This window comes from Urocampus carinirostris, chromosome 15, assembly GCF_059441175.1.
Source record: "Urocampus carinirostris isolate Australia breed hairy pipefish chromosome 15, RoL_Ucar_1.0, whole genome shotgun sequence".
NCBI lineage: Eukaryota > Metazoa > Chordata > Actinopteri > Syngnathiformes > Syngnathidae > Urocampus > Urocampus carinirostris.
The window spans coordinates 13,341,271-13,359,624 of NC_142363.1; the positions used below are offsets into that span (position 1 = coordinate 13,341,271).

General features: G+C 37.1%; 1 protein-coding gene across 3 annotated transcripts in view; it reads right to left on the reverse strand.

The window, feature by feature from the left end:
- The window catches only part of arhgef10 (Rho guanine nucleotide exchange factor 10), a 67,073-nt gene that overhangs the window by 19,012 nt on the left and 29,707 nt on the right, over positions 1-18,354 (reverse strand). For all 3 annotated transcript variants that reach the window (XM_088353785.1, XM_088353786.1, XM_088353784.1), the window contains exons 9-25: positions 17,940-18,056; positions 17,196-17,307; positions 16,183-16,295; positions 14,709-14,786; positions 14,451-14,630; positions 14,251-14,367; positions 14,062-14,154; positions 11,583-11,753; positions 10,324-10,469; positions 9,375-9,553; positions 6,870-6,985; positions 5,675-5,802; positions 4,480-4,580; positions 4,290-4,411; positions 4,044-4,130; positions 2,343-2,569; positions 253-410 (exon numbers count right to left, since the gene is read on the reverse strand). In XM_088353785.1, coding sequence (XP_088209911.1) covers positions 253-410; positions 2,343-2,569; positions 4,044-4,130; positions 4,290-4,411; positions 4,480-4,580; positions 5,675-5,802; positions 6,870-6,985; positions 9,375-9,553; positions 10,324-10,469; positions 11,583-11,753; positions 14,062-14,154; positions 14,251-14,367; positions 14,451-14,630; positions 14,709-14,786; positions 16,183-16,295; positions 17,196-17,307; positions 17,940-18,056 — 2,245 coding nt within the window. The remainder of the gene's footprint in view (positions 1-252; positions 411-2,342; positions 2,570-4,043; positions 4,131-4,289; positions 4,412-4,479; positions 4,581-5,674; positions 5,803-6,869; positions 6,986-9,374; positions 9,554-10,323; positions 10,470-11,582; positions 11,754-14,061; positions 14,155-14,250; positions 14,368-14,450; positions 14,631-14,708; positions 14,787-16,182; positions 16,296-17,195; positions 17,308-17,939; positions 18,057-18,354) is intronic.

An 18,354-nucleotide genomic window follows, 5' to 3' on the forward strand; every position in this document is an offset into this window, starting at 1 on the left:
ACCCTTGCAGAGCCACTTGCTTAGCAACACTGGCCTGATTATTGTGTTGTGGTGGGGACTGACACCCATTTAGGTCAGACTCAGACTAAATATCCCAGCAAATTGCACTAGCTTACCGACTTTTAAAACACATTTGAGTGAATATTTTTCCGTGCAACACAAAACGGGTGACTTTACGCAAATGGCGCAGTTAGAGCCATTTCAGTGAGTCAACAAACATAGAATGAAGCCATCCTTTCCACTGAGGCATACCTTGTGATCTGGAGTAGATCGCCACTGAGCCACTGACCAGGCCAGCGTACAAACAGTGCTTCATGTAAGCCAAGCTAGTGACGGTGGATTTGTCTGGGGTGAAAAACTGCTGCAGCCGAACTTTCTTGGACCGCTGGCTGCTTTTATAGACAATAATGCTAAAAAATGGAAACAAAATAAAAAGCACATTATTAGATAAAGATATTTGACACTGCAGTGTCAAGTCAATATATGTATTCGCTAGCTTATTTGGTGCGCTAATGTGTTTACCAGTGTGGGGACTAACACGTAAAAAGGAACATATGTCTGGAACGCAATTACTTTTGTCGGTCACGAGTACTCTAACACAGGCATGTCCAAAGTCCGGCCCAGGGGCCATTTACTGGTCCGCAGCCTCTATCATAAAATTACCGTATTTTCCGCACTACAAGGCGCACCTAAAAGTCTTATTTTTTTTCAAAAGCTGACCATGCGCCTTATAATACAGTGCGCCTTATATATGGCTCAATATTAAATCGCAAGGTCTCGCAACTTACGCAACAGCGGCCGACTCGATTTTCCCCCGAATGTGGAGTAGTCCGCGGTGTATACTGGGATTTATATACCGGCGTCTCATTGGATAACCAATGTGTCAATCATCATTTGAATCGATTGCTATTGGCTAAAGTTATTCGGAGCCTCGGATAGGCTAGAGGGCCGAAACAGACCCTGCAATTGGACGAAAAAGATGTGTCAATCTTAGTCAAATCGATCGCTATTGGCTGAAGTTATTTGGAGCCTCGGATAGGCTAGAGGGCCAAAACAAACCCTGCAATTGGCCGAAAAAGATGTGTCAATCATCCGTTAAATCGATCGCTATTGGCTGAAGTTATTCGGAGCCTCGGATAGGCTAGAGGGCCAAAACAAACCCTGCAATTGGCCGAAAAAGATGACTGAATAGCAAGCTTGCTAAACTACGCCATAAAGAAACATGTTTCATTAGTCTGTATTTGTAAACATTTTACTCTCCTGGATTTACTACACTCACGGTTGTAAGAAGACCATGATTGCGTATCATTATTGAACGTGAGAACTTAGGTGAGCTATGCGGCTTTATATTTTCCTGGTATCTTGTTTTAGAACGATCTTGATGTTGTTGTGATGAGTTGAGTGAATTAAACTTAATTCCAAGTGTTTATTGTCATATGCACAGTAAAGTTGCGAGCGAAAAAGAAAATAGAAACTAAGGAATGGTTGGCATTTCTTGAATCCCAAGACTTTAACCTTCCGAATGATATTTGAAATGATGCATTTGAGTGACATCGTACGGACACCGCATCCGCACGTGTCTACGACACGTATTTGCTTCTTTGCAAGCTTTGGGAATGTTAAGGGGGTAATCAGTTTGACTGAATCATCTGACTGTTTTGTCGACGTTCCCATTGTAGCGCCTTATAATCCGATGCGCCTTATAGTGCGGAAAATACGGTAACAATATTTGCCCCGACAGTAAAGTTGACTGCAGTAGAAAATACACTTGTAAAAATAAAAACATCAACATTTCACCAGATGATGGCAGTAGCCTTTTGGTCACCCTGCCCTTGTGTGAGAATTTCAGCCCACCCCAATTCCGACATGGCGACTTTAAATAAAAAAACGAATGTTGACGAGAGGGTCGCTGTTTCCAGGACAAGTGGAAATTGGAGTATTTTTTTACTGAAATCCAAAACAACTGCGTCTGACCAATTTGTTTTCAAAGAATATAAAAACAAGAGGCACTGCCGCACGAAACATTTTGACTACAAAAAGCTAACTGGAAATGAACACAGTGAAACGGTGAAGCAACTGCTAGTTAATTGAATTAATTTTTAAATTAAGTAACTGGTAACTGTAACGAATTATTGTTTTTCAGTCATTTTAATCAGTTTATAGTTATAAAGTGGAGCACAAGACTGCGTTGACTATATTCATTTTTATATTTTCCACCAGTGTTTTACGAGCCTAGTGGGCCACCAGGGTTTAGCTTAAGCTCATGCTAATAAAATGTCATATCACAATTGACATGTATACGTTTGAATTAATACTCATTTCCAAGCCGATGGTCATATTACCTGCCCTCTTCCATGCCCAGGCAGACAGTGGGCGTAGAACTGGCTTTTGCCGGCAAGACCTGGCCATTTTCTTGCTCTTTGACATCATTTTCCAAAAGTTCTTCAGATGGAACGTAGGCCATGCACAAGATACGCGACTCGACGTTAAAACATTCAGTCACCTTTGGGCTGCAGCTTTGCATGGCGACGATTGCTATTTGACCCATCTGGTTGGTGCAGCTTGCAACCTGCAGAGTGTAGCATGTTTAAAATTCAGATCCAGAATAATTCATGTAATAGGTCAAAGAAAAATTGTATTGTTAAGTTGGCAGATCTTTTTTCTTTATTTTTTAATATTTTTAGTTGAAAATATTAAACATTATCAATAGTAAAAGTAGAAAATAATTATTGAAAAAAAAGTAAATTGATTTTCCATCTGACGTATAAGACAATTTCTATCATATAGTACTGTTTTCCTTTATTTACAAGATGAGAGTTAAAGTACCATGTAATAAGAAAAAAAAATAATATACTTTATTAATGGACGCATTCTAATGAAATAAAAAAGATACATTAAAATAAAATTAGCGAAATTATCTACCTTTTTTTTGTTTATGATTTTGAAATATGGGTGGGAGGCCGTGTTGGATCCATTATCCACTGGGATCGTATGGGGCACCCTTTCCTGTGGTGGGACTTGGGCAAGTACAGCCTGGTGGCGCCCATCCTCTTCCAAGCCATACATTTCCCACATACTGACTATATTATTAAATATTAGCGGTAACCTAAATTTAAAAATGAATAGCCTTCTTATGTAATATTCATTTCATGTACATTACATGTATTTTGCTGAAATAATTACATCCTTTTTCAAGAATTACTTTTCCAATTATATTGTCTTAAATTTATTGAATATCTTACCTACCCCTTGGAGTGCCCTTGAGTTATTTCTGTGTCCTATAAAATATGCCAAGACTTGTAAAAGCACTTATTACAACAACAAAAGAAAGAAAAAAAACATAGAAAACAAACAGTGTTGAAGGAAAACCCGTTAACCATGTTAGGTACAGCAAATGATCAATTAATTAACAGTTCATTAGCACTAAGAAGAGTCTTTCTTGTTATATGTTATAATACAAATCAACAGTTTGACATGTGGCTACATGAAGAAAATAATTGTCTGTAGTCATTTGCTCCCTAAAGCCAAGTTCTGATACAGTATTAATTTTAGCAAAATGTAAAGATATCACTTTGAACCTAGTCAAAACACAAAAAGAAATGAGGAAAAAAAAAAACTTTGAAGCAAAGGGATGAGACACTAAATGCTAAAAACCCTAAAGGTGCCAAAAGTTTCTTGGCATCTACAACAGGGGTCTCCAACGTGGTGCCCCTAAAGACCTAATCTAAAAACAGCTCACCAGTGCTGGGTCATTGTGATTGCTAGTAGAATAATTTGTTTACTGGTAGGCTGAGTCAAATTAACCATACTTCCAATAACTAGCTTGGTGATAACAAAGTAACAACATATATTATAACATAATAATAAGTTCTTATTTCAGAAATGCCCATCAAAGCGGGTGTCCTTTGCGATAATTAGTAACAAAAAGTAGCTCTCAACTTGAAAAAGGTTGGAGAGCTCTGATTTACAACATCTGCTCGACTACTTTAACAAACAGTATACCAAATCGTTAAACCTTCTTCAATAGGTGGTAAACATCTTACCCAGACACAACCATGGCCAACAGCAGGAGTGTCTGCTGTGCTCTCTGTGTTCATGTAAGGCTCCGGGTTGTGTACTGCGCATTCCACCTGATTCAGACATAAAGGAAAATTAACTGTAAATTAATTTTAAGTACACTCAAATTTGCACCGAATTTCCATTAAGGATTTGTCCAGGATTATTGCCTCTGCGTATGCTTCTAGCTCAGACAAACTCAAGTTCAACAACAACAACAAAAACAGCCTCACTTTGAACTCTTGCAGCTTAGACATGACAACTGGCATAAGTTTGAGAAGAAGCGGGTGTTTCTGCTTTTTGAGTTGATTTCCATCATCTTCTGCAAATAGCCAGCCCTGGAGGTTGTCCTCGTCTAAAACAAAAGCATCCACACAGGATGAACAAGAGCAAATGTGATAGTAAACGTGATAAAAACAATACCTAGGGCCAGTTTAGCCATTTGCAAGTTACTGATCCAGGACTGTTTGATGGCTGGGTTGAGAGTGTTAAACACCGCGCTAAAGTACGTGGTTTTGCCTAACCTGAGGAAATAAAAGGTTTAATGTCAACTCCATTAACAGTTGGGTCAAAAATAAACAAATATGGATTGGGAACGGCTTGATCTATTAAATGGGTCAATTTTACTGAAATGCTCAGATTGTTTTTTAAAAAAAACTAAACAACAACATATCCCCAAAAGTGGCCCGTTTTGTTTTAAAATGTGAGAACATGTTAAATTTTGTAAAACATCTGCAAAAAAATTAGTTTTTCTGTTATGAAAAACATGCACGGATAAATTGATTGTTAAAACCAACATTAAATGGAATTGCGTCAGATGGTACAAAACAATCTCCCAAAACAAGTTCAATTTATGAAATGAAATGATCTGCACTTATATAGCGCAAAGACTTAAGACTTAAGTCAATGAAGTCTTCCCAAAGCGCTTGATGTGAAACCATCCCAAAAATTGACGTATAGTAATTTAGTTTGAAAGCCATTTATTGCACATATATTTTTTGGAACGGAATAATAATATTAAAAAATGTAACAAACCAAAACAATTTAGTTTTACTTTGTTTATGGTAACTCAAATGTCCTTTGATCCATATAGCTTTTTACCCTGTTTGTGTTATCTTTAAAATTTACAGCACATTGTTGTTCTTTGACTACAACTGCAGTGTATGATCAACTTCAAAAATCTTTGCCAAAGAAAATATTGACCTATTGTCATTGTTTTACAGATTTAAAGATCTTCAAAACTCTTACTGACTTCAAGTAATGTAAAGGAGACACTAACTGCAAACTGAAAAAAATAGCGTAAAGGTCGAAAAGATATCATGACAGCTAAGAGGAATGGAAAAAAACGCAAAAAGTCACACCCTTAGGGAACAACATTTAGCCTTTATCAGTAAATTTGCAAATACAAGAACATTAATGTTGGGAAACAGGTGCAGCACTAGTTGGACTTTAGAAAACGACGGGCATTTTCTTGCTAGTGATTCATCTCAGATTAGAGATGACGAAGGAACAAGTTCAACAAAACGTGTTATAAAGCTGTCTCCTGTGGCTATTAACACGGAAAAAAGGTAAACATTCAACATATGACATGCAATTACAAGACTAGAAAACAACAGACTTGTCTTGTTTTCCAGGCAGCTGAAGCTGGATCCTACAGCGGTCAGCTGCCCTTATCTCATCTTCCTTCTTCAGAATCAGCCTCTGGAGACCCGAAACCCAGTCCTGGGCCACTGTGGGGTTCACATTCTAAAAAGGCAAGGAAGGATTTCAAAAAGCCAGAAGAGTGATAAAACGGAAACTCGTCAAAATATTAAACGTTACTAGAAAAATGGATACAACACAAAATATAGCATAAACCCTTTTTCTATTTTTGTGGATAACAAACAAATATGTAATGTGGAATATAACTGAGCAAGCCACAACCTTTTCTATAGCTTGCACACCTGGAATATTTTTAAATAAATGAGTTTCCGATAAAGTCTTTATCCAATGTCTCAATCTTTCACAAGTCATGTAACAATTTGCAAGAATAAAATTTGAATCTGGGTCATTTGAAATGTTAGATGCTATATGAAGATACGACCTCTTTTAATTATTATGGCCCAGTTACAACTACACACCAGAGACAAGCTCTTAATGCGAACATTTAGAATAGAATAGAATAGAATAGAATATACCTTTATTGTCATTGTTACAAATGGGCTAACATATTGTGACAACGAAATTGGGCATGACACTCCAGTTTTACACATAGTGAGGGTATGAGCAAGAAGATAAAGGAACAGAGAAGATAATGTTATAAAACAAGGGGAATAAGGCTATAGTTATAATTTACATGGTATTTACACAACAATGTCAGCATGTGGGATGTTACATACAGGGTTGTCGTGATAACGTTGTATCGTAACGGTTGTGCAATATTGCATTTGGTGCAAAGTCATCATGGTGCAAAAATAGTCCGCATATACATTGGTGCAAGCATAGACATCATAGTGCAAAAAAAGGAATGGTCAGACATTGTGCAATTTGAGCATTAAACGTAGTGCAGTCGACATGTGCAAGAACATTTACCTAAATTTAGCTAGTACTGAAGGACAAAAAATCCTTGAAATTTTCTCATTTCCCAGAATAAACAATATATACGTAAAAGACCATCCAAGCCTGAATGGTGTGTCTGCTTGTAGTGGGTGTCTTAAACTCTTTCAGCTAAAAGAAAATATGAAAACTGTATTTATACTACCTCATCATCAATTCCTGAAATTAAATGAATGTAAGAGCAATAGCATTAAGTCCCAATGCAATGACCGAGCTACCTGGTAGTTGCCTTTGAGGCTGCTGATCATGCCGGAGATCTGGTTGACCAGGCTGAGGTCATGGATTAGATTCTGCAGATCCTGGTACAGCTGGCCTGGACCCATATACAGTTTGTCTACACAGACAAAAAATGGCACATATAAAACATATACAGTATACTGTTAAAAAGGCACTTATGAAAAACAGGCGATGCAAAGTGAGCAGAGTCTTGGGAAAGCAATGAAAAATTAGAGGTCTGGTTCCTCCAGTAAATGGCCAAAATCTTTGTGAACTTGGCTTGGTTTAAAGGACACGGAAATATTTCCACAGCATCAACTGGATGGCTTTAAGCATTTGCTTTCTAGCACTTAATAAATAAAGTGGTATGTTGCAAGCATTCGTTGTAAGGTGTGAAAGTAGTAGTGGTAGTAAAAGTAATTAAAATATTTTTTTTAGCTGTACAGCAGAACCAAAGGGACAATACAAGTAAAATAAAGACAAAGCAATATTGCCCGACTGTTTAATTCAAAACTGCCAAACTAAAAAAGCCCTGATTTATAAGAATTTCAGAATGGTAGATTATTGTGTGCTTCATTACAGTGAGTTGCTAAGCAACATTCATCTTCATGAATGGTCAATGAGATTGATAGGTGACTCCAAATTTGTCCCTAGGTATGAATGAGCGTGTGAATGGTTGGCTTTCTTTGTGTGCCCTGCGACTGGCTGCCAACCAGTTTAGGGTGTACACTGCCCAAAGACAGCTGAGAAGGGCTAAAGCACCCCTGCAACTCCAGTGAGTATAAGCGGTGCAGAATATGGACGGATAGATAAATGATATTTGGCATGTTATGTCAGAGGTGTGATCAATGGCAGTCCATTTGAAGTCAGTTAAGGCAGGTTTCGTTTGAACCATTGTGTGGGTATTGCTGAACATTTGTTCCCATTTCCCGATCCTTTTTTGGTTACTAAGTTGCTATAAAAAGCAAAACAAGTTATCTCAATTTAATTTCTACACTCAAATTTAAATTGACCATTTACTGCAGACAATATGATTACTACCTGTGAAATTTGTGAATGACTTTTTGTGAGAGAACCAACATTTTCAGACAAAACAGCCAAAATGAACATCCTCAAAATGTTCACACAAAAAAAATAGCTAAGCAATCAAACAAACCCAGAAGGAATACACCGCATATTACCGGTAGGTACAATCAATAGTATGGTTGCATGGCCGCACAGATAGAAAACATCAAAAGAAAGGAAATTCAAATATGACCTTTTACTTGAAATACATACACACTTGTATCAGCGAGAGAAAAATGCCTCTGTGCCAGTTGGAACCCAGTGAATGCCTGTCAACTAGAATAGATATTCTGGAGGTCTGTTACAACCATCTGTCATACAAACTCTTACTGGCTGAGGTCATGTAGCCCGGCAACAGATCAGACAAGTATGCATCAAATTTTCAGAGAAATGTTGGCTACTACGCCTACCACCTTTTCTGAACAGTAAATCACAACGATTGTGTAATGATGCACCAAAGGACAACAAATCTTTTTAAGTTTTTGCTGAAGAAGACAAACACACAAATTTTGGATGTAGTAGAGAGGCGATGCTACCTTTCCGCACAAATGACAACAACAATGGTTTGTTGTAAAAATAAAATAAAATAAATAAATAAATGTTTTCTGAAGAAGAAAATAAATATTTTCATAAAAGAAGACGATGATGCTAAGTTTCCGCTTAGAAAAACACTACACTTATTTTTAGCCTTTAAGAACAAACTCGTTTTGAGTCTTTTTAGGAAACAAACAAGTTGGTTTCTGGTGTACAACAAAAAGCTAGTTAAATTTCAGGGCACCATTTTGGCAAGGAATAAAACATCTTTCCAAGCAGAACAAGACCACAAACCTTACAGTAATTGGTATTATATAATATGAATATTATATGTTTATTAAATATTTGCCAATGCATAAAGTAATACTGATGTATGCAGGAACATCTAATGTATGAAAAAAGTGTAACTTGCAGCCCTGACAAGTCATTTTAGCTTTGATACGCTGTTGCAAAATATACCAATAAATATACCTGCATGGCTGCACATAACCCATTTTGGACATCACAAAGCGTTTAGCACAATAAAGTTTGGACATCTTAGGTTTAGTTCCCATTTTCTAGTCAGTGGTCATCAGCTACTGGAATAAGCAAATGTTTCCACAGAAATCATTTTGACTGGACAGCTGTCTCGAAAACTGAAACTATATACTCAGCTTGCCAGACAGTTTTGGAGACATTGTAAATTCCAGGCAAATGACAACAGTGGGAGGAAAAGATTTTCATTTACGAATCTAGACTGAAACTATGAAAACTAAAGGAATTTTGGTTTCCCTTACAGCAATCTATCACTGACCAAGAGCCTACTTAATGTTAACAGTGTGTCTTAAGACCAAGCCCTCAAGATAGTGTCAAAACTCATGAGCTTGACATATCTAAACTCTATTACACAAATGAGAAGACAGACATACTTGGCTTCGCGTTGATGACTACTTTTTCCCCTGAATGAGCAGCTGGGTAGCGGGCAGTGTCAGGAATGTCCTCACTTGATCCAAATTCTAGTGCTTCCACAAAGCCCAAAGGAACACTCCACTTAAGAAGGAACCTCTGGTCAAATGGGACAAAACTACTGCCATTGCTGTCCTGGCACCTGGAACATAGTAAAAAGACAACGGTTCCATAGCTATGCAATGCAAGTAACATATCCACAGCCCTTGTGTCACTTTCAATGCATTAGTGAGAGGTGAAGAATTTGACTTTTCTTTCAACTTTTCATAAACAAATGGCTTCATACTACTTTTTATAAGGCCTTTAAAAATTGGTTTGATTTTAGGCATTTTGGCCTTAACCTGACTTAATACTTATTCGGTGTATTATGCCCCTTCTACATACGAGCTACTCTACTTATGAACAATTTGCAATGAAAAAAATTCCGACATCAGAGAAAAATTGAAGTTACAAGAATGTCCAAATGCTACAACGAGAAGGATTATTTATCATATTACTGTATTTTTGTTTAATTACATTTTGACTGTGTTTTTAATTATCAGAAAGATGTGTTTTGTTGCTACAGTATTAAGTGTTTACTTGGATATTTTTGTGAGGCCAGGAGTGGATTAATTGGTTTTCAGTTGTTTCCTATGGAGAAAATGCATTCAAGATATGGGAAATTCCAGGAACAATCTTGTATGTAGAAGGCCAACTGTATTTAATAAGGTCTTCACTAGATAACCATCTCTCTTTTCACTTCTTCTGCTACAAAAAAATTGGAGTAAATCACAAGCCAAACCCAATACTAAACAAATGTCGAACAACACCATTCTAACAAACTATTAATTTAAAGAAGACAGCATACATCGACAGGAGATATTATTAAAGGGCGAACATTGACATGGTTTACAGTAGTTTGTGGGCACTGACCTAACGTTGGGCGTGGCACACATGAGAACATCGTTGAGTAGGAAAAGGCGTCGCTCTTTTGTTTTGATGACTTCACCACGCTCGTTGTAGACAGTCTCCACCATGTCGTCAGAGCGAATCAAGTAGCGGCTGCCGTTACTCAGAAGCTAACGAAATAAAAGGCAATGAAAGGTGCTCTTGAGTTTTGTTCAGTGTTTGATGCAAAATTAACAGATTTCATTCCTTTTCTTGGCCTTTTCTAAGGCGCACCAAAAAACCCAATCCGGCTAGAATTTCTAACATGCGCCTTAAAGCATGGTATGCCTTATAATGGATAACACAGAATGCAGTGGATCTTATTGGTATTGCATACAGTGACTATAGGTATGCATTACCATTTCCATATTTGTCCAGTGATTGATTGATCAATCACTGCACAATAAACTGGAATCAGACCAGAGTAGTAGAAGTTAGAGCACCGAAATGTAACCATTAGACCACCAGGGATGAAGGGAACATACCATAAGGCAATAGAGCCCATCTCATCATCGTGCCATTTTTACTCATGGTGAAAGAAACACTGATTTGCATTGTACATTCTGGTAGGTTAAGTAGTAGATTAATTAGTCCCTCTATTTCTTCTTTCAACCCAATATTATACAAGCTATTTTAAGTCTGTAAACATATAAGTCCACAATGTTATTGACGCTCAGGTGAAGAAGTGGATAGATTGTTTAACCAATCAGAATGCAATAAGCAAATCAGTGTTTTTGGCACCGTAAAAATAGTGTGATAATGAGATAAGCTTTAATGCCATTTCAAATAAAATCTACACCACTGGCGTTTAGTGGTAAAGTGTGGGTGACCTCACTGCCGCGACACAGGTTCAATTCCCGTTACATACAATGTTTTGCAATATTGGTCAGGCAATTATTAACTGCTCATTTTTTGCTTCAATAAATACCATAAGTATATAGAGAGCCCAAAAGTTACACAAACACGGTAGCTCTCACTGCAGTCTGAATTTCATGCTGTGTGTATGAAAAACATATGACAAAAGACTATTTTTGGGGGTTGCCGAAAATATGATTCATTAGATGACATGTCAAATAAAGGCTATGTCAATTATGTATGATAAAAAGAGTTTCTGAGATGTCACAAAAGGTGCAATTTACTAATCCACATTCTAAAACAACAGACAATTGCTAGCTGCTGTTGACGGTTTTGGAATAAAAGAAAACCAAAAAACTGATTTTAGTAGAATATTGGCATGTGCAGACCTTGTTGAGGTAGCGTTCGTTCATAGCCTTTGCAATGTGACGGATCTCGCAGCGCTGGTCGGCTTCCCTCTTTTTTTCATTGAGTTTCTCAGCCAGTGTCTCAAGTTCTGTTAATGCCATCTGTAGCGGTAGGCGGTCTGCATGGCCCACTGGTGTGTTTTTGAGCATGTCCTAATGAGAAGATAGAGAAGGAAATAAAACACACATGCAAGACACAGGGTTTATACAACTTTTTCATGGCCAAATATGAACACTTTTTAAGGACTTTCAAGGCCAAACTTTCAATTTATCCAGTACTCTTAAAAGAAGAAATCCACTGTGAATAAGTTTTGGGTTTTTTTGCAGATACACAAATATCTGTGATGTGCGTATGCAATTTTTAATCTTGCACGAGCATTTCACGTGAAATACGATTTTTAGATCTCGAGTAAATCGTGAATATATATATATATATATATATATATATATACATATATACTTTTAAAACTAATCGCTCTCATATCTGGTTTGGATAAATTGACGGGAATATGCAATTTACATTTTCAGGATATTCTTCCCTTCACAATTTAACAGTGAGAAAGGCTACCATATTATTTTGCATGGCCCATATTTAGTGTCTATAATTGATACGTAATCCTTGCACTTACAAATATTTCATAGAGGTCTCTTTAAGTGTAGCATGCACGCTTCATAGGACAAGGTCGTAAAAACTAATGCTAGCTGCCGTTAATCCCAAAGGGGGATAAAATACTAATGTCATCATGTCATGAACATGTTTTATGAGGAATTCCTGGAATATGACATATTGACAACTGTTTTTCATTTGTAAAGATTTTAAAGAATAATAAACTATGGGGTCATTTTTTGATCCCACTTATGGATTCAAGGGTTAATACTAGTGATAGGGGCCATCAGACTGCTAAGACATGTCTACATGATGTCACCTGGAACCAGGTAAGGCTTCACGCTATTGTCCCAGCTGTTTTCCAGCCAAAATGCAAGATAAGTGTAGCATATGCATGTGATTGAGAAAATAAAAGAAATTCAGGCTAGAATAAAATCCTACTATTTCTGTGTGTTCTAACAATGATTACTTAATGTAAGTAGGAAGTGCAGTGATTATTTTAGTTGGGGACAAAACTTCAGAGTGTTACCTATCAAAGGAGACCAAAACGTCCAGATTGTCCAAATGGTTCAACAACTACATTCAATTTACTTTGGGAACGTCTTGGATTGAGATTTTATGAGAATTTTACAGAATTCTTAAGGGGTTAAACTTAACTAAACAGTGCCCTCTTCTGGGGGGCTTTGTTAGGATTGCTGTCCATAAATCCTTGAAAAAAACCGCAGTGTTGTATGATTACAGGAACACACCGTCACATCGCAATGTAGATTTGATTTTGGTTAATCGTGCAGCCCTACTGCAGGATAAACATAATGAAGCAGTAAAAAAAGAAAGAAAAAAAGCACGGCGGAGCAGTGGTTAGCGCGTGTGCGGCACAGTTCTGAGGTCGTGGGAACCTCCTGAGTGGGTTCAAATCCAGCTCCCGGCCTTACTGTGCGGAGTTTGTATGTTCTCCCCGTGCTTGCGTGGGTTTCCTCCGGGCACTCCGGTTTCCTCCCACATTCCAAAAACATGCATTTCAGGTGAATTGGCCGGTCCAAATTGTCCCTAGGTGTGACTGAGCGAGTGAGTTGTCTGTCCCCGTGTGCCCTGCGATTGGCTGGCAACCAGTCCAGGGTGTCCCCTGCCCACTGCCTGATGATTGCTGGGATGGGCTCCAGCATCCCCGCGACCCTACTGAGGATAAGCGGTGCAGCTGAGATGAGATATTACCAGTTTAAAGGCGCAAGAATTAAGAAATACCAAATATCAACGTGAAATTTTTTTTCAAATATCAACAGAACAGAAACATTTTAATGGGAAAAGATATAAATGCATCAAACTATTTTAGTACTTTTTCCTCAATTTATTATATTTCAAAAGGAGAAAAAAACAAGTGCATGTATTGCCTTGTCCTTGATAAAGGCCAAAGAACTGTTGGTATTTAAAAAAAAAAAAAAAAAAAAAAAAAAAATATATATATATATATATATATATATATATATATAAATTGCTCTTACAATTTTAAAATAACTTTGCTTATAGTTTCTGTTGTTTTTAGCATGTTTAGCTGGGTTTCTTTTATTGTGGAGCTGCAAGAATGAAGGAAAATATCCAAATATAATATAACCATTGAAAAATAGCTAAATTATTTGACGATAAAAGAAAGATTTTGCTTCGAATATTTTTGCATTATGTTTTCAATTTGTATTTTCCCCAACATTTTTAAACTTGAGCTGCTGCAACGATTGTGTTGGCCCCGTTCTCGTAACCATGAGTGAAACCCTCCACCTGCTGGCGAGTACACATAAAACACTTAAAATGTCCTTTATATCATTCATCCAGTGGATAGCAGTTTACAATTCACTGACATACCTGGAGGAGCAAAATAAACTGTGGGAACCTCTGAATTGGTTTCATCATTAATCCATACAATGTCATCCTGTCGCAGCTGGTCTCTTGGCGTTGCTGGAATAAATAACCCCAAACAAACGATAAATATTGATATATTAGCTACATACAAATTGGTGAAAAATATTTTATGAACTGAGAATAACTTCCAACCTTTAAAAATTCCAGGAATCCAGGTTTTGACACACATGTTTTTCTCACGACAGACATTGCAGTACTAAAGTTATTCACATATTCGCTGTAGGCATCCAGGACCATCGACTTTGAGAACTGTTGAAATGTGAGAAAAAATGTTTCCTAAAAAGTACTGTGAATCCTTTGTGGATTCCTTTGGTTTCATAATCCATGTTTACCGATGCTACAAAGACATCCCCAATCATCTCCAAACTGTCCCACTCTGCTACGCGACTTGCCAGCGCGATTTGGAACAGGAAGTGGCACTGAAGGATCTCCCGCACTCTATAAAAGGTCATCTTCAGTTTCCTGTCACTCAGCAGCCTTGGCTCGAGCTGAGATAAAGGCTTTTCATATTGCTGATGAGAGAAATAGTTTTCAGGAAAACAATCAACATTATACAAAACAGACTGACCTCTGCTTCTCGGCTGGTGTACCTCTAATATTCTCTTCAATGCATTAAGGTAGTTCTTCTCACTCTCCAGTATTGAGCCCAATATACATCTCCTCACCAGCTGTGGGGGCACAGTTGGTAATACATTTTAGTTTGGCAATGGCATTGGTGTGGAGTCTCGGGACCACATATTGACCAAACACAAGTCTCACAGCCAATTCCATTGGCCATATGCATCAACGCTTCAGCAGAATAAGTGATCACATAATATTGGTAGGGACAAAACAATGTAAGCTCGATATTAGTGGGGACACGTCCATGCCAAATCTACGCCGGTGCTTTAACTCTTAGAGCATGTTGCCATCAAGGGGTGTGCGATTGACAGCTAGAGGTGTTTATGATTGGAATAGGCAGAGTATTGCCTTGAACCTCAGCAAAGTTTATTTTGTTTTTAATAATGGACACCTGCAAAGGAGATTTCATGGGATACCACATCATGAATTTGACTATTACAGCTCATTGTTGTTGTTCATTATATTGATTATTATGCAATGTTTACATCATTGATTCCCATACATTTTATGACAGATGGGAATTTTTTTATCAGAGTTTTGGGTCCTCTATTGTTTTCCTTCCAAGTTTAAAATCCATTGATGTCTTCTCTTCTTATTTTGAGTATCTACTAAACAATAATCTTATCAAAATATCTGGGAAAAATCTATAAAGTAAGATACTGTAATAAATAAACTGCAACCACTAGTTGGCAGTGACAGCTCTTTTTAAAAATACTGACTTGAACAGACAGTAGAAGTAGATCAGTTGATTGTGCCGAATAAAGTAACACCAACTGATTACAAGATAATCATACACAAAAAATAAATTAATAAATATACTGTATTCATAAAAATGACGGCCAATGGCAGTGACTCCAAGATAGCAGAAATACATGATTTCACCAAAAGCTAATTTCTCTTCAATATCCTACAAAAAGTGGGATTTTGCTCAAAACAAAAATCACCACAACCATTACAACTACTAACTAATAAAAACAGAATGAGACAAAAAAAAAACTTTTTGGGGGAAGCAAAATACAAGGTTTTAATCTTCCATGTGGTAGTCTTTCTGTTTAAACGAGTGACATCCGACTCACAACAAATTAGTTCCGTTCAAGCAGTTGTAAATCCATTACAAAGGGGCCAACTGCTGCTGAGTATTTGGTTACTGTATTGAGTGGTGGTGGTAAATTTCTGTTCCGGCTGGCTGCCAAAATTGTCGTACCTGTTGTCGGGCTATTACATACTACTGTGCCAAACATTGACTTTAAAAAACGAGCATCTGCTGGGAAAAAAAGAGAATTGTTGGAAAAAATAAGTATCTGCTGATCGTGTTCATGAGTACTGGTGGATGTAAGTCAAGAGGTTTGGAAGTCTGATCGTCCCTGAAAAGTCAAAATACTGGAAGAGGAAGTTTTAGGGGAAAATGGCTGGCTAATATGATTCAGTCAATACTTTGCATACTTGCTGCTGTGAAAGCCCCTCACAGGCTTGACCCAAAATTGGCTCAACGTTGAAGCAATCGACCTCAATGAAGAGTTCTGACTCGTCGTCTTCTAGACATGAAGATTTCTTCTCTAAATCACAGTTATGGGAATAAAACTATGATTATTTAAATTGTAAAGAAAAATAAACAACATCATGAAATGATTTACAAATTGAAAATACATCTAATCTGGAAAATAATCATAATAAATTAAATCAATAATAATAATAATAATAAATACAGACACTGCCCTACTTACGAACGAGACAGGTTCTGGATGACCGTAAGTTGAATTTGTTCGTAAGTTGCTTCAGTCCTATATTTTGTATGGAATGCATGTTTAAGGTTTATATAAGTATGCTTAAGGCTTCTATAAGTAACCTGTATTGTTTTGTACTAAAAAAAAAAAAAAACATTACATAAAATAATAAGCTCTATAAAGATAAATAAATTTAAGTGTAACTTACTTTTAGAAGATAAGCTTCAAGAGGTCCTCCTCCGTGGAAAAAAGTGGCCGAACAAAAAACATTTTCTCTTACTACACTTTCATTTCAAAAGAAACAGCTCGCCTCTTTTTTACACTTACACCAACCATATTGAATGGATGCAATAAAATGTCAAAGTTCTTAGCCCGATGGAGATAGTATAGACATAGACAGTATAGAATGTTTACACACGAACTAGGGAGAAGAAGCGGCTTTATTTTGACTTCCGGGTGGATGCTGCGTGAGCTCTCGCAGCGCCACACACAGGTAGCGGCAAAAAGGTGCACACAATACAAAATCTAACTTACAGCAATGTCTGGATATTTTTCGACATCCCGGAAAAATGTTTGTATCTACCGTTTTCGCAAGTCGAATGGTCGTAAGTAGGCGAGTGTCTGTATTTCAAAATTGGAAATACTCACAGTAATTGGGTTTAAAACAAACTACTTAAAACAGATAATAAGTACTAGAATATACAAGTGTATGAAAAATTGCAACATACATACCATTACAGAAAGATTTGGTTTTGATGAAAGAACGCCCCTTCTTAACTGCAGCCTTGGTTTTCTCAAGGCCATCTTTGGTCCCTTCTTTAGCTGCTTTCACCAACTTTTGCATCTTAAAAAGGGACAGAATTCAGATAGACTTTGAACTGTATTCATTCCTCAGGCTGTCCTCCAAAAGTCATGTTTGAAGTGAGCCTAAGCAGCACACACAGTATGAGTGTTAAAACTAGGATGATGGTAAGTATAAAAGCATAAAGGTATGTATGACAAGTAAGTATAAAAGCAGTGAATGACACAGTAACTGGGACAACAGCAGAGTGAAACTAAAACTTACTACTTTTGATTTGTCTAAATCATATTTAAGGAGCTTGTGGTTAGTGGTCATTATTATAACATTTCTCCTCAATAGCTCAGTTTCAACATTAGTATCTCATGAGGGTTCAATATTTTACTACAACATTCCATATAAGGTTATCCCAGGATGTAGCCAATTGACTGGTGCCCCATTTTACTGAACTGGAAACTACCAAATATACTAAACTAGGCAACACATTATTTTGGAACATCAATGACAGCCGTAAAAATGAGACAGGACAATGCAGCAGACAATGAGGAAGACCCACCACCAGTGCAAGACAAAATTATTCCCATTAGTGTAAGATAGAAGTAAAATATGCCCACAGCCAAACTAGAATTTAAAAAAAGTAAGTGGTAATAAAGTGTGGCGAGCTGCAGCTAGTTTACCTTCTGCTCGTGTTTCTGTTTGAGCTGCTGCAGCTCTACAGTTCCCACTGTATTTGCCATTAGATCTTTCATCTTTTTCTCATAGTGATCTTTCAAACGGCTCAAATCTTGAGAGAGCTGAACAAAAGCAGAGCAAGCATTATTTGTTCATTGCGCTTGTCAAGTGTGCTTGGAGTGAATGCACACCCACTCCATGTCTTGAAATATTTAAAAGGTTTGGTTTAATGTGATAAATGTGTTTTTCTGCTTGTATGAGGAACTCACATTATTGACGTTATTAGTCTTAAAAGCAGTATATCACGATATCATAAAGATCAAATTTAGGTTTCATCACAAATACCGTGTGTTATTGTCTTATTATGAAAATGGTGGTTCAGTATTATTTATAACCGAGAAAAGTTCATAATTTACATTG